This window comes from Typopeltis vanoorti, chromosome 20, assembly GCF_054136105.1.
Source record: "Typopeltis vanoorti isolate ZY-2024b chromosome 20, IOZ_Tvanoo_1.0, whole genome shotgun sequence".
NCBI lineage: Eukaryota > Metazoa > Arthropoda > Arachnida > Uropygi > Thelyphonidae > Typopeltis > Typopeltis vanoorti.
The window spans coordinates 80,328,046-80,353,467 of record NC_143568.1 but is presented as its reverse complement, the minus strand read 5'-3'; the positions used below and the strand labels follow the sequence as shown (position 1 = coordinate 80,353,467).

General features: G+C 35.2%; 1 protein-coding gene across 11 annotated transcripts in view; it reads left to right on the top strand.

Moving 5' to 3' along the window:
• RhoGAPp190 (Rho GTPase-activating protein 190) overlaps positions 1 to 25,422 on the top strand; it is a 723,033-nt gene that overhangs the window by 563,674 nt on the left and 133,937 nt on the right. For all 11 annotated transcript variants that reach the window (XM_090410500.1, XM_090410505.1, XM_090410503.1 and 8 more), the window contains 2 exons: positions 13,735 to 13,778; positions 16,374 to 16,475. In XM_090410500.1, coding sequence (XP_090266626.1) covers positions 13,735 to 13,778; positions 16,374 to 16,475 — 146 coding nt within the window. The remainder of the gene's footprint in view (positions 1 to 13,734; positions 13,779 to 16,373; positions 16,476 to 25,422) is intronic.

Sequence of the window (25,422 nt, the reverse complement as noted above, 5' to 3'; positions counted from 1 at the left end):
GTATTGTACATATGTTCACGCAGAAGTATATCAAACCGACTGAGATTGTTAATATTAAGTAAACTTAGGAAATCTGTATTTAGAATTGATAATGTCTGTGTAAAATATGCAAAGGGAAATTGTGTCTCAGGACCGAAATTGTTGTTATGAAATGTGCATAAGAGATCTATGTATTAGAACCATGTCAAAACAGTTCGGAGTTGGGGTGACCAATCGGCCGTGGCTAAGAGAATGATGTAGTCACTGAGAGAGGGCGCTCGCATTTGTAATATAAGGCGGGGCTCGAGAATCAAATGCTCTCTCTTGTTTTCTGTTCCTGTGTTCCCGTCCAAATCCTGGATAGCTACAGAAGCTTGTCGGCGGTGGTGCCCAGCAATCTCCCAGTTGCTGTTGTACCGAGTCGAGTAAAGCCACCAAAGGAATGAGGTCAGAATTCCAGTAAAGAGCCGTTGGTAAGCTATGCCAACGTGAAGTCAGCGAAGGGCAACCTTCAGAGATAGTGGAAGTGAAAGCGTGGAAGGAAGTCACGTAATCTCCATGAATAGAAAAAGATGGTAATGTACAATTTTTCATACTCATTATAGAATTGTAATCATAAAAGGAATAGGAGCCAAGGAATTAAGGAGCTCCACACATTAACTTACCCATAGTGCCTAAAAGACTGCTTGGACTTATCTGTCTGTGTCAAATAAGCTGGTGCCACTATAAGTTTGTGCTGAGAAAGGAACCTAACCTCTGAACTTTTTTTAGGAAGAAGCTATATGATATAATGTTAGATATTAGCCTGAATTTTAATTAAGTTGTGGGAGGATAGAGCTTGAGCACGAATTAGAATAATTTTCCATGTTAAAATACAAGACGGAATGCGTCTGACATATTTTGTATAAAGATTGTATATAATTGTGCTTAGAAATGAGCACTGAGTAGCCCTGTATGAAATAATCAAGTCTGGACATAATAATATAACAGAGATATAGGATTGTTTCATTTAAACATAAGAATTGAAATTTTGGATATCTTAACCTAAAGAAGGGGAGGAGAGTTCAGACTCTCTAGCATTGAAATTATTACTTAAAGTGTATCTATGAAAATGTTTATAATAAATGTATTTCTTTATGTCAAAGTTCATGAGTCTGTTGTTTCTGAGATTGAATTACCACTTATAAAACTTTTGGACCTGTTTGAGTGAAGGGGGAAGCAATTTACGTAAGAAAGAAAAGGGGGGAGCCACGACTGCACATCACGTGATCCTTTTGTTGTTTAGCGTTATTTATTTGAGTATCAGAATTTAGTTGCCAGCTGGCACAGTCGTTCTAAACAAAATATAAATTTGTCGACAATGAAATAACTGATATGCATGAGTGATAAATAATAGTTATATAGAATAATATAACATAAGGATAAAAGTGAAAGTGACGAGGCAGGACGTAACACATGTATTGCAGAAACCAAACACCTACACGAAAGTGGGAGGAGTGAGTAAGAGATGGATTATTAATCAATCTACTTGCCCTCCTCTGTATTGAGTCACGCTTGTATCACTTGTCATTCATGCCACTCAATTGCTTCTTTCACCAGATTACTAATCTGTACAGAGTCTTGCAAATAGGAGGAAAAAGAGTGATATGATAGACATACAAGATGATAACATGCTGTTTAGGATTAATGTTGAAGAGGTTTTTCATAAAATGGTGGAAGGTGGGGCATCATTGTCCCCACAATAATTATTAGAATTACCTTAATTTACCCTTATATTTTAATAGACCCAGAAAATTTCATAGAGAACAAGAGGTCATCCATAGAAGCTGTATAAGGAGGATGTAAGCAAAGGGATGAGAAGTGGTTTTTTGCATGGAGAGTTGTGAATGATTGGAATACGCTACTTAAGTGTAGTATCTGTAGAGAAATTGAATGCATTTAAGTTAAGAAAGATGAGCTGTGTGTATGACAAATGGATCTCCCATGATGAGTTTTTGACTCATAATGGGGGGGATCTTGAGATATAATAACCTTGTTACTGCTCTCACTGCTGTTTCACATATCTCTTTGCTAAGACAACAGCACTCATTCTTCTTGTTGCACTCTTGCTATTATCATCCTCAGTCACTGATACATCATCACCCATTAACTCCACATTCAAGTCGCACTTCACACAATCTCCTTCTATCCTCCTTGAAAGCCCATACGTTATCCATATAATCAGACAAATACATATAGCATTGCATGTTTCAGAAAGTGACTACAATTAAAATTTAACTCATGCATAGACAAAGCTGCTTTTATCTTACTATTAGTGACCATCAGTATAATTTGATATAAGTTAGACCTTATGTACAAACTGAAATAAACAAGCCCAAAGACTACAAGCACATAACAGCAACTCTTACACAAACACAGTTAGTTAGCAAAAAAATAAAAATAAAACCTTATTTTTGAACTTATGGTTCATGTAGCTCCTTTTGTAATGGTCATAAAGAGATTAGCAAAGATATTATTATTATTATTGTTCCGGGCAACTCCAAGGAGTCGACAGACTCATCGAGGAAGGCCCTAACATCATGTCAAGAACAACTATTCGACATTCACACAGTATCTATCATACCTTGCCTTGAACTCATTTACGGTCATAGAAAAGTATGTAGATGTCTTGACCAAAAAATGAATGTGACCAATCATGACTGACAGTGCGATTAATAAGTCATAATAATATGGATAGTTAAACTGACTAGTTTTGCCACATATATTAGTGGCTTCTTCTGGATTAGGAAGAACAAAAAAATACAAGTGTAAAACATGAACCATTACATAACTAAAAACAGAAACACAAGCGTGGAAGCTGGTACAGGTCAGCCATTGTTCAGTAGGTATGCATGATAGCAGAAAAGTTAGTCTGAGGATCTTATATGGTGTGGAAAGATCTTATAAGAGACTTATAAATATCACAAAATTATTCCCTGGTTTCTGTTGAGTGTGCCTTGTGAGTGGATAACCATCATAAGATTCTGTTGTTGCAGGCACTGAAGCTTTCTGCTCATCCAATATTGTGGTGAGTGCAGAAGAAGTGGAAATCCAATCTGATCTGTTCTCTATTGTTATTTACATCTCCAATATGCTATTTTTATCTAATTTCTAAACTTTTAGATGTTTGCCCTGTGTAAGCAAGGCCACAAGAACACGAAATATTGTAAACTCTAGAATGTTTGTTGAAAGGGATGAGGCCCTTAGATTGATGTAACAGAGCTCATAAGAGTAGCTTTCAATGGGTTGAAAGCCACTCTTATGGCATGAGATTTCAAGAGGTGTGCAATTTTGAGAAAGTCTACCAATATTAAGAATGTAAAATCAAGGTTCTGTAGCAAATGTTAGGAATTTGTTGTGGAGTAAGAGTAGAGAATAGTATGCTTTGTACCATTTTCTTAGAATATCCATTGCTCACCAATAGTCGGAGAAGAGAATGTAATTCTTCTTTTAGTGTTTATACATATGCTGAAAAAGAGCAATCTCTATTACAGGAGATGAAGAAACACTAAAAGAATTACTTTCTCTCCTCCAACTATTGGTGAGCAATGGATATTCTAAGAAAATGGTAAAGAATGCTATTCTCTGCTCCACAACAAATTTCTGACATTTGCTATAGATCCCTGGTTTCATCCCTTATTGGTAGATGTTCTCAGAATTGCCAATATCCTGAAATCTCATGACATGAGCTGTGTTACATTCATCTATGGACCAGAATCCTTTCAATAAACATCCTGGAGTTCACAATATTTCATGTTCTTGTGGCCTTGCTTACATAGGGAATGTAAGCAAGGCCACAATCTAGGTGTGGAAATTAGACAAAAAGAGCATATTGGAGACATTAATATCAACAGAGAAAGACAGCTTAGGCCTAGATTTCCACTTCTCCCACACTCACCATAATATTGAAGGGTACAAGAGTTCCATACCTTATACAAAAGGCAACTTGAATGCCTGCAATATCAAAGAATCTATGATGGTTATCCACTCACAAGGCACATTCAACCGAAACCAAGGAATGATTCCACATGTCAGACCAACTATTGCACACACTGAACAATAAGTGACCTGTGCCAGCTTCCCTGCTACACATGTTTCTGTTTTTTTAACTTTTGTGAATGGTTTTTACATGTTTGGATTTAGTTATATAATGGTTCTTGTTTGGAGGCATGGGGCTAAGCACCTTATCCGCAAGTTACGGTTGTGGTTGCGAAGCCCAAGAATAGTTGGAAGGTCGTGGGCACTTAAGTTCCTGTTAGGACCATTGATGATGAATGGTTCGTGTTTACTGCTTATTGTATTATTTTATTTTATTTATTTTTTTTTTCTAACCAAGAAGAAGCCACTAGCATGTGGCAAAACTAGTCAGTTTGACTACATTATCACGACCTATTAAACCAAGTGTCAGTTATCATTTATCAGATGAGCAAAGATTTATTTTTATTGAGCACTTCTTCTTCTTTCACTATGCGTTATTCCTGCTTCCTATGCAGGGTCGGTGTGTTACTTATATGCAACTTCTTGTTAGTACCACTCCCAACCGACTTGTTGCCTAGCCTGATGCTGGGGGGAGGGGTATATTTTTGACTGTAGCAGCATATGTTCACGGTGCCAGTTTGCCTGCTTGTGAGATGAAAAACGCCAGATAAACTGGCAGAAAAAACCCTACTGCCCGCACCCGAGAGCGGCTAACTTGCCTATGGCTGAGGAAGATCCTCAAATTCCTCACATCTTCGACGGGAATCGAATCTGGGACACTCCTTCCCGTCATATGGTTGCGAAGTGCAAGGCCACTAGGCTAAATGTGCGGACTTTTATTGAGCACTCTTGAATCTAAAACATTGAATTAACTACAGCTCTTTTGAAATTGTTAAAAATACTGATGAAACAATCATACATTGGTATTATTGCCTGTCTTATTTGGTAGTTACAATCTTTAGGAATTCAGGTGAAATTGTAAATATAGATAGCAAGAAATAAATGTGATCTTGATAAGTAAGAGTCGATAGAACTCCTTTAGGACTTAAATTTAAAACCTGACATATAACTAAGAGAATTTAAAAGCATAAAAATATATGATTAAAAGATACAATATGAACAAAAAATAAATTCAATAATGAATTATGTAATTTTAATAAGTAGCAGCATAAAACCAGAAAGATTAATAGTCAAAATACATTAAAAGCCAAAAAATCTAAAATTTAAAACCATGAAGTATGAAAAAAGGAATAATGTAAAGGCATCAGAATTAAAGATGAAATCCATTTGCAACGTAAAGTAAAGCCATTTAAGGATAACCATCGCCATAATAAACAAACAAAATTTTGTAGTTCACCTTATATAGGTTGTGTCAACACACTAAAAGCATATTGATTACTGGAAGGTTTTTCATTAGTAGGGACGGTGAACATTGGTAGTGTTACAATACGTTTTTATCTCTATGGCTTCATATATTCTTAATTTTGTTTTATTTTTTTGAAAGTTATTTTTTTCTATTTGTAGAATGTTATTATGTTCAATTGTATGTGCTGCTATTTCTGTGGTTGTAACCACAGAAATAGTAGCACTTCAGCTGGACCCAAGACCGATGGGGTCAGTATTGTTCGCAGATAAATCCTGATTTCCTCTACAAAGTGATACCAGGCATGTTGTGATCTGGAGAGAATCAGGGACATGTTATCAGCCCCTCTAATATCCATCAAAGGGACACATATGGAGGTAGTGATAAAGGTTTGGGGAGGCATCTCACTGGGTGGATGCACCAACCTGTATGTGCTTTCAGTGGAACCTTAAATGCTGCATCCCTATCTTCATCCTTATGCGGGTGAATGCAAAGAGACATCCTACAATACAGTAATCTTGTCCTTTTGGAGCAAAGTTCATGAACCAATGTCTTCAGGAAGAGACTGTTGCATAAATGGACTGGGATGCTCTTGGTAGATGTGTTGTTGCTCTCAACCTCTTCCCCCTAAACCCTGAGGGATTAAGAGAGCTTTCCAGATACAGTGATTATTATTACCAGCTGAGATTCTGGACACCATTATAATCAGTAAGAAACATCATTGTAAGTGCTATACAGCTGCGAGTGTTCACCACACTCCTTACTAAGGCTTTTTGACAATCTCATTTTTGAGCTCTTGTTTATAATCATTGTGTTAGTGTACCAATTTGTTATTGAATAAAATTATTTATTTACAATTTTTGTGGGTGTTTTTTTTACCTCTTATATCATATTGACTGAATTGTTTAAAAATTCATCATATAGTTTTTGAGTTATGATTTTTCTCTTCATTCCTTAATTTAATATTTAATGTATTTATTTTATTCGTCCTTTATGCTACTATATATATCTTTAATTATTCAGTGGGATTGGTTTTGAATTCTGTACTCTCGTGTTTTGTTACCTTACATATTTCTCCATAAGTTATCTTCTCTTACCATCAGAAAACATCCGATGACAGTAAGATTCTTTGGGATGCTCTCTGTTTTACTTGTTCTCTCCTATGTGCTTGTGCATATATGTATTTTTTTGTTAATGATTTTTGCTCACAAACTGCTGTAATTAGAGCATATAAGCACTCTGTGAGTGAGCTGCTTTGTCCATTTTTATTAATTTACATAATCTTCAATTGTTTATATTTTTTTATTTAGAATTCAGATATACAAAGGAAAGAAACTTTTTTGATTTTTTTTTTTTTATTGAACTCATTTAGTAGGATGGATGGCATAAATGGGGATAATTTTTATTTTACATACCATTTTCTTGATTTTTAAACTGAACATTAAGATTTTTCAATTACATATTAAAATGCACATGTTTGCATTTGCTAGCTATTTTGCACAGTCTGTTTACTCTAGTGTCCATAGAAATGATTTGTGGAAAAGGTTGAAAAATCAAAAGAACTCCAGAAAGATAAGTGCTATTTTGAGTGATAATTGGCAATATTTCATGCATTTTAGTGTTGTGCTATTTATTTTTGATAACGAAGTGTATCTGCGTGATTTTTGGCATGATTTCTTCGTGATTTATTGGCTGAAATTGCTTTCTTTAAACATAATACAATGCCGTTACTTACAAGGTCAACTATGTGGCTTTCGACCAGTGCAACTAGGTAAGCGCTGCAAAAATCAAGTCGCATTAATGACATACTTTTCAAAAATGATCCAGTGTCATGAAGGTAATGCACAGCAGAGTGTAAGAGATGTGTTTGTGGGGGGAGAGAGAGCGAGTGAACAGGAGCCAAGAGAGAAAGTATGGATTTGTAGGAAGTGAGATATATTAGACCATGAGGCAATGAATTCAAAACAGACTGAAAAGACAGAAGATTGCATGAATGAAAGAAACGGAATTATAACGAAAGCTAGTGAAAGTTAGTAATAAGGGAGCAAAAGAAAGTATGAATGAGGAAACAAAAGTAAGGTGGCAAAATGAGAGGTAGTGAGCCTGCAGCAGTGACAGCGAAATTGTCAGAATGTAAGATTTGATGAAACAGTTATTGAAAATGAAACGAGAAATATACGGAGTTATGTTAGACGTTTAGTGGAAACTAATGAAAGGGTGCAGGAGAATAGAACGAAAGAAAAAAGAGGTGATGAGTGATTCTAGGATAGTGATTCATGGAAATTTCATAGTTATAGGATTAGTTAATGAGAGAGTCCATAAGGTCTTCTATCCAGGATGGAGAATGAGTAGGATAAAGGCATTGGACATGAAGAAACGAGCAAGAGAGTTAGTGGTGATTGTGGGGACAAATGATCTAAGTGGACATAAGGAGAATGTGAGGGTGAATATCAGGAGGTTTTTGAGAAGAGTGAAAGATAACAGTATAGTGAGAAGGGTTGTCAGTGTGTGTTGCCAAGGTATGACAATGTTGCAACAGAGAGCCAAAATCATGAATGGTATGCTAACAGAGCTATGTGAGAGGAAGAGAATACAGCTTGTGGGTGTATGACGTGTTTGAGGAAGAATGAAATTATACAGGCATGATGGGCTGGATTTGAATGTCTTTGGAGTGAGTGCACTTGGAAGTTTTGCTGGGTGGAAGTACAGTGTATGATGCATGCAAGAGACAGAAGTGCTTGGCAATGAAAAACAGTAGTACTGTTGAGAGATGAAGAGAGAGCAGGAATGCACAAGGAACAGGAAAACGGGGAGAACCTAGGTGGACAGGGAGACATATCATAAGGAGAATAGATGTTGAAAATGGCAGTGAATGTATGTATGTATGAAGATGTAGTATATTGCAATATGGGTGGGGAAGTTGAGATAGAGCAGGTGATTGGGCAAGTGTGGTGGAGAAATCAAAACCAACAAGCATCTTGGATAGGACTGATTATAGACCTAAAAATGAATTACTGTGTTTGTTTTGAAATGCCAGACGTATCAGAAATAAGGGAGATGAAATGGTTTCACTGATTGAGTTTATTATTATTATTGTTATCTGACACATCGAGGGAGTCCAAAGACTCATGGAGGGAGAGTGTGCCAACAGCATCGAATGATTGTTCCCCTTCCAACTACTAACTTCCAACAACCACGCTCAAACTTACTTAACTGAGCCAGTAGTAGCAGAGGCTCTACCAATCGACCAACCATTGGAATAAGTGGCATTGTTGAATGAAGATGCTATTTTTAGTAATAGAAATGGAAGGATAGAAAGGACAAGAAGGAAGAGAGAGTGCTGTTTATGATAGCAGAGGAATTATGTCCACATAAAGTAGACATCAAAGAGAGAAATAGAAGCAATGATTATGAGACAGTGTGGTGTAACGTGGAAGTTGACAGGAAGACATATTTAGTTGGATGTTGCTGGAAGGTGGTGATGAAGAAATGAATAAACAAGTTGGATTAGTGAACAAAGGAAGGGTAATTATTATGGGTGATTTTAATTATGGCAATATAGATTGGAATGAAGAGAGCGCATTTGGGAATATGGAAAATGAATTTCTCGAATTCTTGAGAGATAACTATCTCAGGCAGCACGAAAAGGAGGGCAGGCGAGGATAGAGAGTTTTAGATCCGATCATTTCATTATCAGAGGATGTAATTATAAGTAGGGTTTCACACTTTCCTCCATTTGGTGAGAGTGATCACCTGGGTTGTGGGTAGCCATTGCAGACTTTTGTGAGGAAAGGATAATATATGGGGAATTATAAGGCTGGTGATTATGACAAGCTTAGGAATACAGCTTGGAACTATAGAATGGAACAAGAAATTGAGTGATAAGGAAATAAATGCTCTTTGGGAACTGACAAAGAAATACATAAAAGCATCAATGTGTGAAAGTATTCTGAAGGCCAAAAGGCTGAATAAGGTAGGTGTAAAACGGATGAATGTGGAGCTTAAGCATGAAATCTGGAAAAAGAAGGTACTTTGAAAGAAGTACAAGATGAATAATGGTAATAATTATTTACATGAAGAGTATAAAGAACAAACCAGGGCAGAGTAAGAAAAACAAAAGTGCAGTATGAGCAGAAATTGGCAAATCAGGTGAAGAAAAACCCTAGAGTTTTTTTTAGATATGTGGCAAGTAGAAGGAAGAATGATCATGGTAAGATGATATTAATGGATGAAAGTAGTAGAATGGTAACTACTGCAGAAGACATTGTTGAGATATTCAGTGATCAATTTATAAGGGTTTTTTTTATCCTGATCAGGATGGAACCATGAGAAACTTAAGTGTAGATGACAGGAAATGATAGCTTAATTGTGAGTGAGCAGGAGATATTTAATGAAATTAATAACCTTGATGTCAATAAGCGATAGGATTTGATGACCTATCACCACACATCTTACAGGAATTTTCCAGCTTTGGTGATCACTATTTCTTTGTTTTTAGGGGATAAGGGGAATGCCACTGTGGTACTCAATCTTAATGACTACACAGGTAAGCTCAAGGCTTTACTATTAGATCGATCCACCCCTATTGAATACAATCCCACCAACTCTCAAATTAGAAAACTCCATAGGCTCCTTAAAAAGGTCACTTCCTGGCCTGTGGAGATTACCAACAGACTGAAACCATATAACTCTAGACCCCCCCCCGCATATATGGGCTCCCTAAAATACATAAAGAAAATGTGCCATTACGTCCCATAGTGGATGGCATTGATTCCCTCACTTACAAACTAGCCAAGCATTTAGCCAAAGTGCTCTCACACTATACTGGCAACACACCATCACACATAAAAAACTCAGCCCTCTTCAAAGCCATTATAGAAAACCTTACACTCCAACATAATGACATAATGGTCAGTTTTGACGTCTCCTCCTTATTCACGAATGTCCCCTTCAAAGAAACCTTAGAGCTAATCCAAGCTAAATTTCCTCCCGATATCTCAGCCCTATTTCAGTTTACAATGAACTCAGGCTATTTCGTTTAGCAGGAAAAATTCTATAAACAGATAGAGGAGACAGCCATGGGTTCACCACTTTTCCCACCCTTGGCCAACTTCTTTATGGAGACTTTTGAAGAGAAAGCCTTAAACTCAGCCCCACAAAAACCTGCCATATGGCTTCGCTACGGTGATGATGTGTTCGCTATTTGGCCACATGGCCCGGATTCACTCCTCTCCTTCCTAACACATTTAAACAACCAACACCCTAGAATCGAGTTCACCCTGGAAAAAGAGGAAAACAATAACCTCCCCTTCCTAGACACACTAGTCACCCGCCAACCTGATGGAACCTTGGTTTTCTCAGTTTATAGAAAACCCACCCATACAGGCAGATACATTCACCAACAATCCCATCACTCTCCCCTCCCCCTCACAACAATATGGAGTTATTAAGACACTATTCAACAGGGCAAAAATAATCTGTTCAAATGATCAGGCTCTAACCACTGAACTAAATCACATCCATGACACTTTCTCAGCCAGTGGCTACCCCCCCCCCCCCAAAAGAATCCAAAAAATACTTAAACCAGTTATCCACCCCCCACCCACCCCCCTTCACAAAAAAAGATTACTCTAAATCCATCACCATTCCCTACGTCCGAGGCACCTTGGAAAAAATCAACAAAATCTTAAAAAAAACATGACTTGACCACTTGTTACAGACCACACAGAAAATTGGCATCCCTTATCTGCTCCACTAAAGACCAACCACTTCCCCTAGACTTACCTGGTGTATACCAGGTCCCTTGCAACTGTAAATTGTCCTACTTTGGCCAAACAGGCAGGACAGCAAATATCGGAATCTCGGAACACAAGGATTACATCCGATTTCACCAGTACAGCCACTCTGGGCTTGCAGATCACACTAATACACCGCATCAAGTTCAAATATGAAAGACTATTCATGGAATCAGCCTCAGTCCTTAGGAACATGCCAAACCTCAACAAATTTGGATGCAATAGACTGCCCCAAATTTGGGAAACATTTATCAGAAGAACTGAAGTCCAAAGGCTAAGAGCTACCAATATAGCCTGCCAGGGGGCACCATCAGGACTTTAGGAAAACGTTAGCTTCCTAGCTTCGGTTCTCATTTGCTGTTATGTAGTACTTACGTGCACGTGTCTTTGTATTAAGTTCCCAAGAAGATGGCAACGTGACGTTTGCCGAAATATCGGAAAGTATATATTAAAGTTTATTTAATTTATATTTCTAGTGTACGCTGTCGATTCCTTAATTATTAGTTATCATGTTTAACCAGCGTATAAGCCTCTCTACAAGAAATACTATAACAAGGCGACAAATACCTTAGACAGGGGAGATGCATATATAGTTGTACTTGGATTTTGAAAAAGCTTTTGATAGACTGCCACATGACAAACTGTTAAATAAATTGAAACAGATTGGATAACAGACTGAGTTGGATCAGTGTCTGGCTGTCAGATAAGTATCAGAAAGTTGTATATGGGAGTGCAGTATCCCAAAAGAGGAAGGTCGCTCACTAGTGGTGTACTGCAGGGATCAGTTTTGGGACCATTGTTGTTCAATTTTTATGTTAATGATATTGGAATGGATTTAACTAGTGATATGCAGCTGTTTGCAGATGATGCAAAATTGGGGTGAGCAATGTCAAATGGATGTTATGACCTTACTGGAGGACTTGAATACATTGCCTGACCTGCAGATAAGTGGAACTGTCGGTTCAATGTTGCAGAGTGTAAGGTTTTGAGATTTGGTAAGCAATGATGGGATGCGAAGTATATACACTTGGTGGGGAAACTTTAAAGGAAGTAGAGGAGATGAGAGATCTAGGAGTGATGGTGGACAAGGTGAACCTGAAAGTCAGGGGCCACATTGCACAAGCTGTGAAGACATCACATCAGATAATGGCAATGATGCAGATGGCCATGACATGCAGAAATAGAGAGGTTCTGATGCCATTGTGTAAGGCTTTAATCAGGCCTCGTGGATTATTGTGCACAGATTTGGTCGTTGGATTTTCATGGCGACGAGGATATGTTGGAAAGACTCCAAAGAAGATTCACAAAGATGGTCGGTGGCCTTTGGAATGTGGAGTACTAGTACAGATTGAGAGAATGTGAGTTACAAAGTCTCATGAATAAAAGGAAGAGGTGGGATATGATTGAGATATATAAGCTAGTTGGGTTGTTGTCAGGTTGACATGGAAGAGATTTTTTGTAGAATGGGAGAGGGAGGGATAGAACAAGAAGCATCAACGGAAACAGTATAAAGAGATTGTGAGCAGAGGAGTGAAGAGAAGGTTCTTTGCATGGAGAGTGATTGATGAGTGGAATGCACCTGAGTGTGCTATGAATGTAGACACATAAAATCACTTTATGGCATGGTTGGATGAGCATTGTGTGTGTGTGTGCGCAATAGTGTGTATCTTCCATGACAAGTCTCTAACTCCATGGAGGTCGGATTATGATAATAATAATAATAATTAAAGAGAACTAGCATATTGAAGATGAAAGGTTTTCCAAAACTGAGATAAATGGAGACAATATTTCCAATAATATTAGTCTTATGTATGAAGACTTTTCAACACTCCTTAAACTTAAAGAGAATGTAAGCAGAGGAGTGAAGAGAAGGTTCTTTGCATGGAGAGTGATTGATGGGTGGAATGCATTGCCTGAGTGTGCTGTGAACGTAGACACATGAAATCACTTTATGGCATGGTTCGATGAGCATTGTGTGTGCAGTAGTGTGTACCTTCCATGACAAGTCTCTAACTCCATGGAGGTCGGATTATGATAATAATAATAATAAAGAGAACTAGCATATTGAAGATGAAAGGTTTCCCAAAACTGAGATAAATGGAGACAATTATTTCCAATAATATTAGTCTTATGAATGAATGCAACTCTCCTTAAACAGTAATTAGAATTGTAATCTGCCTATGTAGAACTTATCTCCTTTCAGCAGACTGGAGTTTAGTTTAGATCACTAGACTTCTGCATATTTTGTACAATTTTGACTTTACCGATTCAAAAAGAAATATTTAAGTAAAACACCAGAGACCAGTTATTTCAGCATAATTTAAGATGGAAAAAGTGCTTTGGTTTTCCTGTGCTTGATCCTCTTTCTTGAAGCTTGTTTTCAGGAACTTTAAATATAAATACTTCATTTGATATAAATATAAGTATAGTTTCATATAAACTGTTATGCTTTTTGTTATATTATTTGGATGCATTAATTCTGAATTAAATTTTAAAATCAGAAGCTGATAAAACAGTGTTCATTGCTGTTCTGTTACAAATAATGCTTACTTTTTTTAACAAAGTATTTCTGTATTCTAGCCAAATTGCAAAGTTACCTTCCCTTGCAAGATGAAGATTCCAAGGTAAAGTATATTTTAATTTTTCAATTTTAACAAGTTTATAATAATTTGTATTGTTCTTTTGATTATTTCTCTTTCTAGTTTGCTTTGAAAAAAAATATATACGTTCTAATTTAATGTGAAATATATGTAAACAATATAGTCATGAAGTGACCTCACACTTGACTAAAGGATGAAAAACAAGAAAATAATTTCATATTACTTTCAAACCATTCGAAAAACTTGAGACAGTTGCTACAACTGTCTCCCATTCATTGTATTTTAATAATATGGTGTTACATCATATTCCTACTTGAATATGACTCTTATAAAAATATTTATCCAATATTTAACCACAAAGAAGGATGCCAAATAGAAAGTATTTTTTATTTCAGCTAGTTTTTTTTAAATGTGTTGTTTTTCTTAATCAGGAAATAACATTAATAAACTCAAAACTAGAAAGCAAGTTAAAAAAAACAATTAACATCTCTAGTGAAAATATTTGAACTCTCACAAGTTTTTACAAAATTTTTTGCTTATACATTCTAAACTATCGTGAATAAACAGATAAGCAGAAATTAGATGAGGCTATTATCATATAAATGCTGCTCTTCCTCCATTCTGGTAAATCGGGTTTGATTCTGTGATCTGCAAATGGCCAAATGGTTTCTAATGACTGTTTCCTTATGTTTGAATAGTTCTTCAAGGATTCTTGAAGAACCTCCTTTCCTTCATGTTTACCACAAGCCTACACATACCGGCCAATATATATATATGCTAACTCATATCACCACCCTTCGCAAAAATTTGGAGTCATTAACACCCTCAAACACAGAACTATAACAATTTGCTCTAATGAAGAAGCTCTTAAACAAGAATTAAAAATTATTAGCAATACATTTATAAATAATGGCTATAGCAAAAATACTATTAACCCATTAACATACAAAGATGTCTGTGACATATCTTTTGTTTATTGCACCAAAATTGATTTTGACGTATCGCAGATGTTATGAAGTTCGCATCAATTTCAAACGAATTTAGAGCCAATTTTTAAAATAATTTATATGTCAAAGGGTTAATAAAATTCTTCATAAAACTTCATCAAAAAATAATATAGATTATAGTAAAACCATTGCTATCTCATACATTAAAGGGTTATCAGAGAAAATTAACGGAATACTACACCATTACAATCTTAATACCACTTTTAAACCACCTTTATAAGTAAAAAAACATATCAACTCCTCTAAGGATCCTCTCCCCCCATTGGCATCCTAGAGTTTATTGCATCTATTGCACCTGTAACCTACCTTATATTGGGGAAACTGGACGTACAATCCCTATCAGTAAAAAAAAAAAAGAGCACAAACTTATTATAAATTTAACGACACATTAAATTTAACAATTTTGGTGAAGCAGGCCTCTCAGATCATGCTCTGCACCAAATTGATTGGAAAAGTGCCTGCTCGTTACGTCATACAAAACCTGGTATGAACGAAAATTTAAAGAAGCCTGTGAAATTTTGATTAACCACCCCAATCTTAACAATAGTGGTGGCATAAAAATCCCAAGAATTTAGATGGCACACATTCAGCCTACTATGTCTTGAAGCAATTTTTCAGTTTTTATTGGCCACTGTCCATACCAGTTAGCTGTTTATATGCATACTTATATAAGTACTAATTTTTTATTTATTAATTTTTTTCGTTTTGTAAACATGTTGCTCTCCAGCTTAATTTAATTTTGTAACCTAATGAATAATAATAGTACTCTAGCTTTGATGTAGTAAGGTTTTTTTTCCACCAGAGGTCAGGCCAATAGTTGTAACGGTTGGTCAGTAACTTTAGCATACCACGTAGATTGTAGTGCAGCTTGTTTCTTTGTATATATGTGTATACTCCAGATGATGACCTTTATGTGAAGTCGAAACATCAAGTGTCTATTTTGGTTTATATTAAACTAAAGTTTTCCTCTAACACGGTAGTTGTTTCCATTACTTGCATAATGTATTTTTGAAGAACAGCATGCTTAATCATAATAATCATATGATTATCATAACATGATTGTTTATTCATTTAGCTAATGTGGAAGGTTTGGATACAAACCGGATATCTGCAAGTTTTTAACATTATTTTAAAAACACATTTTAATTACATTGTTGTAATGTAGATATATCTGAACATATTTGTTTTAAAAAAAAATAATAACAGGAATATAAAACATGAATTTATTCCTCTGAATATACATGTTACCACTCCACTACATTACTATTCTACCATTTATAAACTTCTCCATAAACACTCTCTTACTTCCTCTTGTGTGATTTTACTATTATTTCCAATGGAGAGTTATTATTTTGACATCATGAACTAGAACGCAGATTGCTAGAAAATTTTTTAAAGGTCACCAGGGTTCTCAGGGCAAAGAATTGTGAGAACCATACAGTAAACATAATTTTATTAAGTGAAAAATTTCTTCCTTACATTACTGCATTATTATATGCGATGGTCAGAGGAATATTTCTTATTTACTTTAATTTTTTGTACTATACAAAATAAATAAAAAAAACTGATTTCCATATCCTTGAAGAATCAAAGTTTTACTGTCTTTAAATAGCTTAAAGCAAGGAATGAGTCAGACAAAACATCAAGAAAGAAAGAAGAAAAAAAGAAAACTAGAGAAGATGAAAAAATGGAAAAAAGACGGTTGAAAGAAGAGGTAAGAAACTTTGTATATTTGTCATGTGTCATAAGTATAACTGAATACACTCGCATTTCAAAAGGTGCTAGTTCAAATCCCATATAGGATGTGAGAATCCTTTCTTTGCTTTTTAGCCCATCTCATACAGATACAGAAGCTTTTTAACAGACCTAATATTAAAGTAAGTTTCGCTGCTTACACATGTAACAAAAAATATATAGATTTTGTTCAAAAACTCCAATATATTTCATCCAACATTATGTGGACATACCATTAATTACATTTAAAAAATTAATCAAATATTGAGTCATAAATCATGCATTTATTAGCTTGTATCTCTTTCACAGCAAGTTGAAGTGAATTAAAAATATTAATTAAAAAAAAAAACTTATGAGCATTTGAACTTGCTGGAGTGAAGAAGTTTTGTCTGGTTCCATAGAACTCTGTGCCTAGTGTCAATAACGTGAGATGCAAGGCCAGGCCTGTCAGATTCCCAACAATGCAATACAGTCTTGATGTTCTGCAATCTAATCAAGACAGAATTGCCAATCTGTCCAAAATAGACAAGATGACATGAACAAGGTATTTCATAGACACCTGGTAAGGAAAGTAGTGGTAATGTATCCTCTGTTGATGGTAGGAAGGATGACAGTTTGTTAGCTGGTTTGAAAGAAGCATATCGACAGAATTTATGATGCAGCCTTGTTATCTGTCCCAAGGTTCCTTTAAAGTAGAATACTAAAATTCTTTTCACATCAGATTGTAGTCTGGTAGTAGGATGTAATATCTTGAATGGTGGTTTTGTTTTATCCATTACATATCAAATTGTTTTTAACTTTATTCAGTTCATTTAACAAAAGGGAATCAGAAGAGCAGACCGTATGAGCTCTGTGTACAAGACACTTGATAATACTCATTTTTTGTGATGAATGATGAATTTAAAGAATTTAGGTCCCGATCAGTCTCAAAGCTTCCCAACTTCAAAAATGTTAACTACTTGAGTGTTTAATGTGGTAAGCAACATGCCAGTGAGGTGAAGGATGCTTGTAAACAAGGCAGCAGTTCTTCAGTGCCATGAAAGCATCGTCAGAAAGTTCAATAATTTTTTTCTCACAAATTTATATTACAGAAATACAAACTACACTAGAAGTGTTCTGTTTACAAATAAATATCAAAATCAAACCATTTTCAAGCAACAGGCTGTAAATATACAAAACTTTCTTATATTAACATTTCTAATAACAAGAAATAATGCATTTGCTTATATATTTTTTGGAAATGTTTAATTACATGATAAATAACAAAACTTAAGTTTAATTCCTTTTAAATTCTTTCCTTTGTATTTAATTATTTATCAAAATCAGATGCTGCTAAAATATCAATGTAAGATAATTGGATATTGCTAAATAGCACATATCCTACAAATTGTTCATAAGTTTTTAATTAATATTTTTTTAAATCGATTCAATTTACTACAGTTGTTCCTTTGAACTCGAATAGTGTAATATCATATACTTCAGCTGCAAACGAGACATGATCTAATATATGCATCATTTATGACTCATTATTTGATTTATATTTTGAATATAGTTAATGGTGAATCTTCCTCACGATGTCCACATAATGTTGCATGAAATATATTGGAGTTTTTGAATAAATTTATGTAATTTAACAAATTAAATAAATAAATAAATGAATTTTACTTTTAACAAAGTAAAAAGATATATACTGTTTGGTATATTACAAAGAATAAATATACCTAATATTTTACTACATGCAATATTGAATATATATATAAAGATAATGAAATAAAAATAAATGAAAAGTTGTCTGAAAAACAATCTATAAATGAAGGAGTAAGACAGGGATGCCATCTGTCTCTAACACTTTTCAATATTTACATTAATGAAATATTAATACAGTGGAACACCTTAAACAATCAAGGTATAGAAATTTCCCAGAATAACAAAATAAATACACTATTATTTGCAGATGATCAAGTAATAATATCAGATAAGGAAGACAATTTACAAAGAGCAATATATAATTTAAACATTATAGTAGAACAGTGTGGAATGAAAATTTCCATAGATAAAACTAAAACAATGGCATTTTGTGGACAAACTCCAGTTAGAAGCAAGATAGTTATTAATAATAAAATAATAAAACAGATAAATACTTCCAGTTATCTTGGAGGTGAAAATATCATATGAAGGAGAAAAAGACATAAAATTAAACACTTCAAAATTTTACAGATTATATGCCTGATAAATGGAACACTCAACCCAAATATAGTACAAAAAGAAAAATGCTTGAAAATATACAATACTTTAGCAGTGCCCACATTATTATATGGCAGTGAAATTTGGCAATAAACAAACAAGATAAACAAAGAATAAAAACAAGTGAAATGAGATTTATGAAAAGAACTGCAAAATACACATTATTAGATCAAAAAAGGAATGAAGACATTTTAAAAGAACTAAAAACAAAATCAATAGAAGAAAAACTAAACAATTATAAACAAAAATGGATTGAACATGTGAACTGAATGTAAACACCTGACATCCTAAACAAATACTAAAATATAAGCCATTTGGAAAGAGAAGGCAGGGTAGACCTCAAAAAAAGATATTGGATGGATAATGAGACCAGAACAGACCAATATGGTCTATACCCATAATTAGTGTTATGATGATGATTTATATAATTTTTGTTACATGTTCCATTAGACCTAATATATTGTATTTGCACATTTAGTTGCTTGTAATTCCACCCAAATTGCTCTTGCTTACCCTGTCACATACACGCACTGAACCATCCTGTTGCTTAGAGATACCCATCTTGAGCTTTCAGAACAGTTTCAAGATACCGGTGCATAGGCTCCACTGTGTTCCAGTAATACTCTGTGTTATTTTGTCCTGTGATAGTTCTACTCCTTTTCCTTCTTGTTCATGTTTCCTTCCTCTATTATTTGCTCTTCATCTCCTGAAATGTGTTTACTTTATTGTGCTCCATGCCACCATCACTGGGAATCCAGAATCCTGCTATTGTGTACAACCTGTGGTATCTGTGTTGCACAAGGGATAATACCAGTGGTGTTATACATACATTCAGTATATTGGGGGGGGGGGGGGTCCTGTATGGCCTGCTTTGCTGTGAATGTCAGCATTTGCTGCAAAACTAATATAGCTGGTCAGGTTAACTGAGTGTTGATATATCCATTCTCCAACCAGTCATCAGGCTACAGGTTTGAATCCCACTGCAGGCATGAATTTTTGTGATTTTCTTTAAATGGTAGATGAATTTCATTGTATGGTGTAAGACCACTCACTGCCTCATTTAAAGGGTTCTGAGGTGGCTTGTAGAATTTCATTGTTTGATCTCTACAGCAGGATTTTTAGACCAGGTAAAAATGAAGGATATAAAAAATTTGCGTTTATAAATGGTAAATGAATTTCATTGTCTGATATGAGACTACTGCCTCATTTAAAGGGTTCTGAGTTGCCTTGGAGAAGTTCATTGTTTGGTCTCTACAGCAGGATTTTTAGACCAGGTAAAAATGAAGAAAGAATATAAAAAAATAAAAAGAAAAAGAATAAAGTGGGGGGGGGGTGTCCTTCACCTACACATGGTGCAAATGAATTATTTAGGTTTACAAACTTTTGTGGTGGTAGTCACATATAGCTGGCATACATACAGGATTTTGACTCCCATATCTCACAATTGGATAAACCACAGTACTGCTTGAAAAAAAATAGAAGAAAGAGAGAGAAATAAAAGAAAGAAGGCTAATAGATATCAAATACATTGATTGCAGAACACAAGTGATGACAGGAATTCTACATAACACACACAAAACATGAAAAAGTACAAAACAAGTCCTGTTACATGTCCTCTGCTGATACTAGTTATAACTGGTTTCGATTGAAAAGTGTGCAGCATGCACCTAGGTGGCACAAAGAATGTAGAAATAATTAGTCTTAAGGTTAGAGGTCCTATTAACAGTATCCTTCTGGATAGTAACAGACACTTGCTATACAGAGAACCTTCACCAAGGAATCAGAGAATTTAGTGATTCCCATCCATGAAAAAAAAAAAAAAAAAAAGACCCCTTCCTCTTGAATCAGAGGAAATTACTATACAAAACAGCAAAAAAAAAAATAATAAATAGCTACAAGTTCAGACAATAATGGGAGATATAATGAAATAAAAGAATTTGCAGATTATGAAAGATTATAAAAATGAAAATCTGAATTAACATTTAAATTTCAAAACGTTAATTTAGCATAAATTCACTTCCTTTTATAATAAACTAAATACAGTTGAGTCTCTTTTTATGCAGTAGATACGTTCCACAGAAACCCACATATAAAAAATCACACAAAAAAAGCCTAACTCACGTTGAAAAATTATGGATATATTCCATAATTTTCTAAAACCACATAAAACCGAAGCAATGAATTAAAATAAACCTAAAATTGCATAAAAAAGTTAATGAAAATTCAGGAAAATAAGAATGCCTAAGTTTGTTTTAAAACTTTATTCATTTAATTTTATTGAAAAGTGACTTTTTTTTTTTTTTTTTACATTTTGTCATCAGAATTATCGTTGCTATTAGATAATATTCGGCAACGTTTGCGAACTGATGCAAAATCCCTTTCATCACCAGAAGAGATAGTCAGCACATCAGATCTGTATGGTAAAGGCAATGGTTCTTCACAAACAGAATTAGCATCACCCTCGTTCTGTGCTAATTTTTTTCTTCTGACAATGCAATCAGTAATTAAACTTTGCAATGATGATTTCACTAATTTTTTATACAGCTCGCGATATCCAGACATGCAGTTCTTCAGCTCACGTTGGAATTTAAAGGCTCGTTCAGAATTTGTGTCATTAACAAGAAAATGATTTTCCAATTTATTGCACAATTCAAGACCTCAAATTATATTTGCAGTGAGGGGGACAGGTTTTTCTTCCACTTCACTATCGTTTTCTGTGCTCCACGATACCTAAAGTTAATCGATATCCAATAATATCATCGTCACTTAAGGCATTATCCACAAGCAATTCGTCTACATTGTTCTGGCTAAATGTATCAAAACCTTCTCCACCAATTTCATGTGCCAAAGTAATGATTTCAGCTGATAATGTAGATGTTTGCATGGTTGCACTGTTTGCAACACATCCAGGCCAAGCTGATTTCCAGCAGGCATTTAAAGTTTGTGGTCTTATTTCAGCAATAGCAGATGCAACATGATTTAAGCAGTCCAAAATAGAAAATTTTTTCTAAATGTCAGTTACTATTAATGATTCATTTTCTAGTTAATCCAATGAGCTTAATGTAATATTTTTTAAAAGTAGCAGTTATGCCTTAATCTAATAGCTGAATAATGCTTGTTGTATTGGGTGGAAAAAACACTATCTGTACATTTGGATGTTCTAAATGCAGATGACTTGGTGCATTGTCAACAATTAATAAGACTTGAAAATTGAGGAAAAAAGGGGTGCTTAAGGGTCAAAGCTGTATAACTGAGAGGAGACCTCCACATAGCCTTTCAAGGAATGCGGAGAACCGACCAGGGCTTCTGAACTAATGTCCAATCCTCACCTTCTCGTGGTGCACCCTGTTGGGTATCTACTTTGATACTGAACGAACGAGGATGGGCTGGCAATTTGGGATTTAGCCGACCAAATTGTATTCTTATTGGTTAAACCAAAATAAAAAATGATGGTACAACATGACAAAATTTCATTCCGACTGGGGCGTCGCCCGGTTAAACAAGGCCCCCGTTGTTTTCGCCAGGGAACCAGGGCAAACAGCGAAAAGTCAGCTACTGGAACAAATCTGAAAACAAACCCCAACTCAACATCACCAGAGTTAAAGATCGGTACTATCAACGTAAGAAGCCTGAATGGCAAAGAAATGGAGCTAGCTGATGAATTAGATAAGTACAAGATCGACATAATAGGGGTGACTGAAACAAAAAAGACCAAAACTGTTGAGATCTTTCTGAGCAATAAATACAAAATGTTATATTCAGGCAATGACAATCAAGGAAAAGAAGGAGTAGCCATAGTATTCAACACTAAATACGAGGCTAATCTTCTTGAATGGCAGTCAGTCTCAAGTAGAGTAATGTGGGCAAATATGAGAATGGGGAACTGGACAATGAGACTTATTTGTGCCTATGGTCCCACAGAAACTTCAACTAAGGTAGAAGTGGAGGAATTTTTTGATGCTTTAGAAAAAGCAACTGACACAATGAAAAAGGAAAAGTTGGTCCTTGTTGGGGATCTAAATAGCAGAGTAGGAAATGATTGTGAGACATACAAAAATATTTTGGGAAAATTTGGAGAAAAGAGCAAAGCTAATAATAATGGCAAATATCTGTTGGATTTCTGCTCAGGACATGGACTGGTTATTACTAACACCATGTTCCAACATAAAAATGTGCACAAATTCACATGGAGAGAAGAGGCTAGGAATAAGAAAAGTCTCATTGACTATGTTATTGTTGCTAGTGATGTTTTCTCCCTGGTGCAGGACATCAGAGTGTACAGAGGATTTGAAATTGGAAGTGATCACTATTTAGTCTTGAGCAGGATAAAATTGAATTTCATATTGAAAAGAATAACATGTAAGAAAGTTTTAAAACGAATAAAAGTTGAGCAGCTCTCAGATGTGAACTGTAGACTAAAATACAGAAAGATTACTGAAAAGAAAATGAAAGAGTTTGAGAACAGGAATCAAACCTTGGAGATTCAGTGACAAACTCTGAAGAAAACATTGATTGATTCTGTCAGAGAGGCATGTGGTGAGGTTGTGTGCAAGGATAAAAAAAAAATCAGAACTCCCTGGTGGACACAGGAAGTTAAAGAGGCAGTGAAGGAAAAGAAGAAAGCATATCAAAAGTTCCTGGCAAATAAGTCAGCTTTTACTCTTACAGAATACAGAGACAAATGTAAGAAAGCTAAACAGGGTGTAAAACTAGCTAAACAAAAGTTATGGGAGGACTTTGGCAAGAATATAGAAAATAAATATCAAGGTTGCGGCAAAATATTCTGGAAGTTGTGGAAGAAGCTTAGGAATGGAGGAAAGAGTGCTGTAAAAGGAGTTAGAGATGATAAACGTAACATGAAAATAGGAGAAAAAGATATCCTTGAACTATGGAGTAATTACTTTGAAAAACTGCTAAATGAAACAATCCGTGATGACTGCACAGTGATAAAAAACACTGACCAGGCATGCAGTCAGGAATACATATCCATACTTGAAGTAGAAAAAGCCATCAAAGGCTTGAAATGTGGAAAAGCAGCAGGAGTAGATGATATTCAACCAGAAATGCTGAAGTATGGTGGTATAAAAGTCTTACAGTGGCTGCACTGCATAGTTCAGAAAGCCTGGACAGAGGGACGAATTCCCGATGATTGGAGTAGAGCTCTCATAGTACCCATATATAAAAAGGGAAATAAAACTGAATGTGAGAATTACAGAGGTATTTCCCTACTGAGTGTTCCTGGCAAGATCTATGCAAGTAGACTTGAGAAACGGTTGAGAAAAATTGTGGAAGAAAAGCTTGGTGAAGAACAAGCTGGATTCAGGCCAAATAGAGGCTGTCAGGATCAGATTTTCACTTTACGACAAATAGTCGAGAAAGCATGGGAATATAACAAAGATCTGTATTTAAGTTTTGTCGATTTGGAAAAGGCATATGTCAAGGTGCCAAGAGAGAAGCTATTCAATACACTGCAGTTATATGGTGTCGATGGGGCATTATATCAACTAATACTTAGTCTTTATTTGAGTTGTAAGTCAGCAGTTAGAATTGAAGGAAGTACAGGAAGATGGTTTAATGTTAAATCTGGGGTGAGACAAGGATGTACATTATCCCCTCTGTTATTCATTATCTATATGGATCACATTATGAAGGAAAGTGGTATTAAACCTGATATCAAAATTGGAAATGTTAATGTCAGCTTTTTGCTTTATGCGAACGATGTTATACTTCTAAATAAATCCGCTACAAGTCTGCAAGATTCTCTGACTAAATTCAATTGCTGTTGTAATAGATATGGTATGAAGGTCAGCAATAAAAAGACAAAACAATGAAAATAGGCAGAATCATTGAAAATGTCAACTGTGTCGTGAATGGAGAACTTGTGGAACAAGTAAAACATTTCAGCTACTTAGGCACGATTTTTACTGAAGATGGTAAATTAAATATAGAAATAGACAACAGAATCAGCAAAGCTGGTATGGTGGGAAGTCAATTGAATAAATTCATATGAAATAAGAGAGAAATTAGTCGGAACACTAAATTAGCTGTATACAAGACAGTGTTCAAACCAGTTTTAACTTATGGATCTGAGAGCTGGGTCAGAAGTAAACCACTTGACCAAAGACTAGAGACCGCAGATATGAGAGTCCTGAGAAAGATTAGAGGCGTGAACAGATGGCGTCAATGGCAATATCATATTAAAAATGAGGATATTAGGAAAGAACTTGACATTGTCAGCTTCCAGGAATGCGTTAGCAGAGCTAATCTCAGATGGTATGGTCACTTAAATAGAATGGGAGAGGAAAGATTAGCAAAACATGTGTTCTCTGCCAGGTTGGCAGGAAAACGACCCAGAGGAAGACCAAGATATAGGTGGATTGATACGGTACAAAGTGCCTTAGACGATAGAAATATAAGATCTGATAATGTTGGAGTCTTGACAAGTAACAGACTGATTTAGAGGAAAATTGTAGATAGGAAGTTAGTAATGATGTAATTTTTTCATGTAGTACTGTCATATCCTTTACACCCCCTTGAGAGTACATGGCAGGAATTTGATGATGATGAAAATTGAGAGTTTTTTGCTTCATATATGTTTCCACTTCTGGTACAAAGTAATTATTGAACCATTTAGTAAATACAGCAGCTGTTACCCAGGCCTTTGTATTAGCCATCCAGTGTAC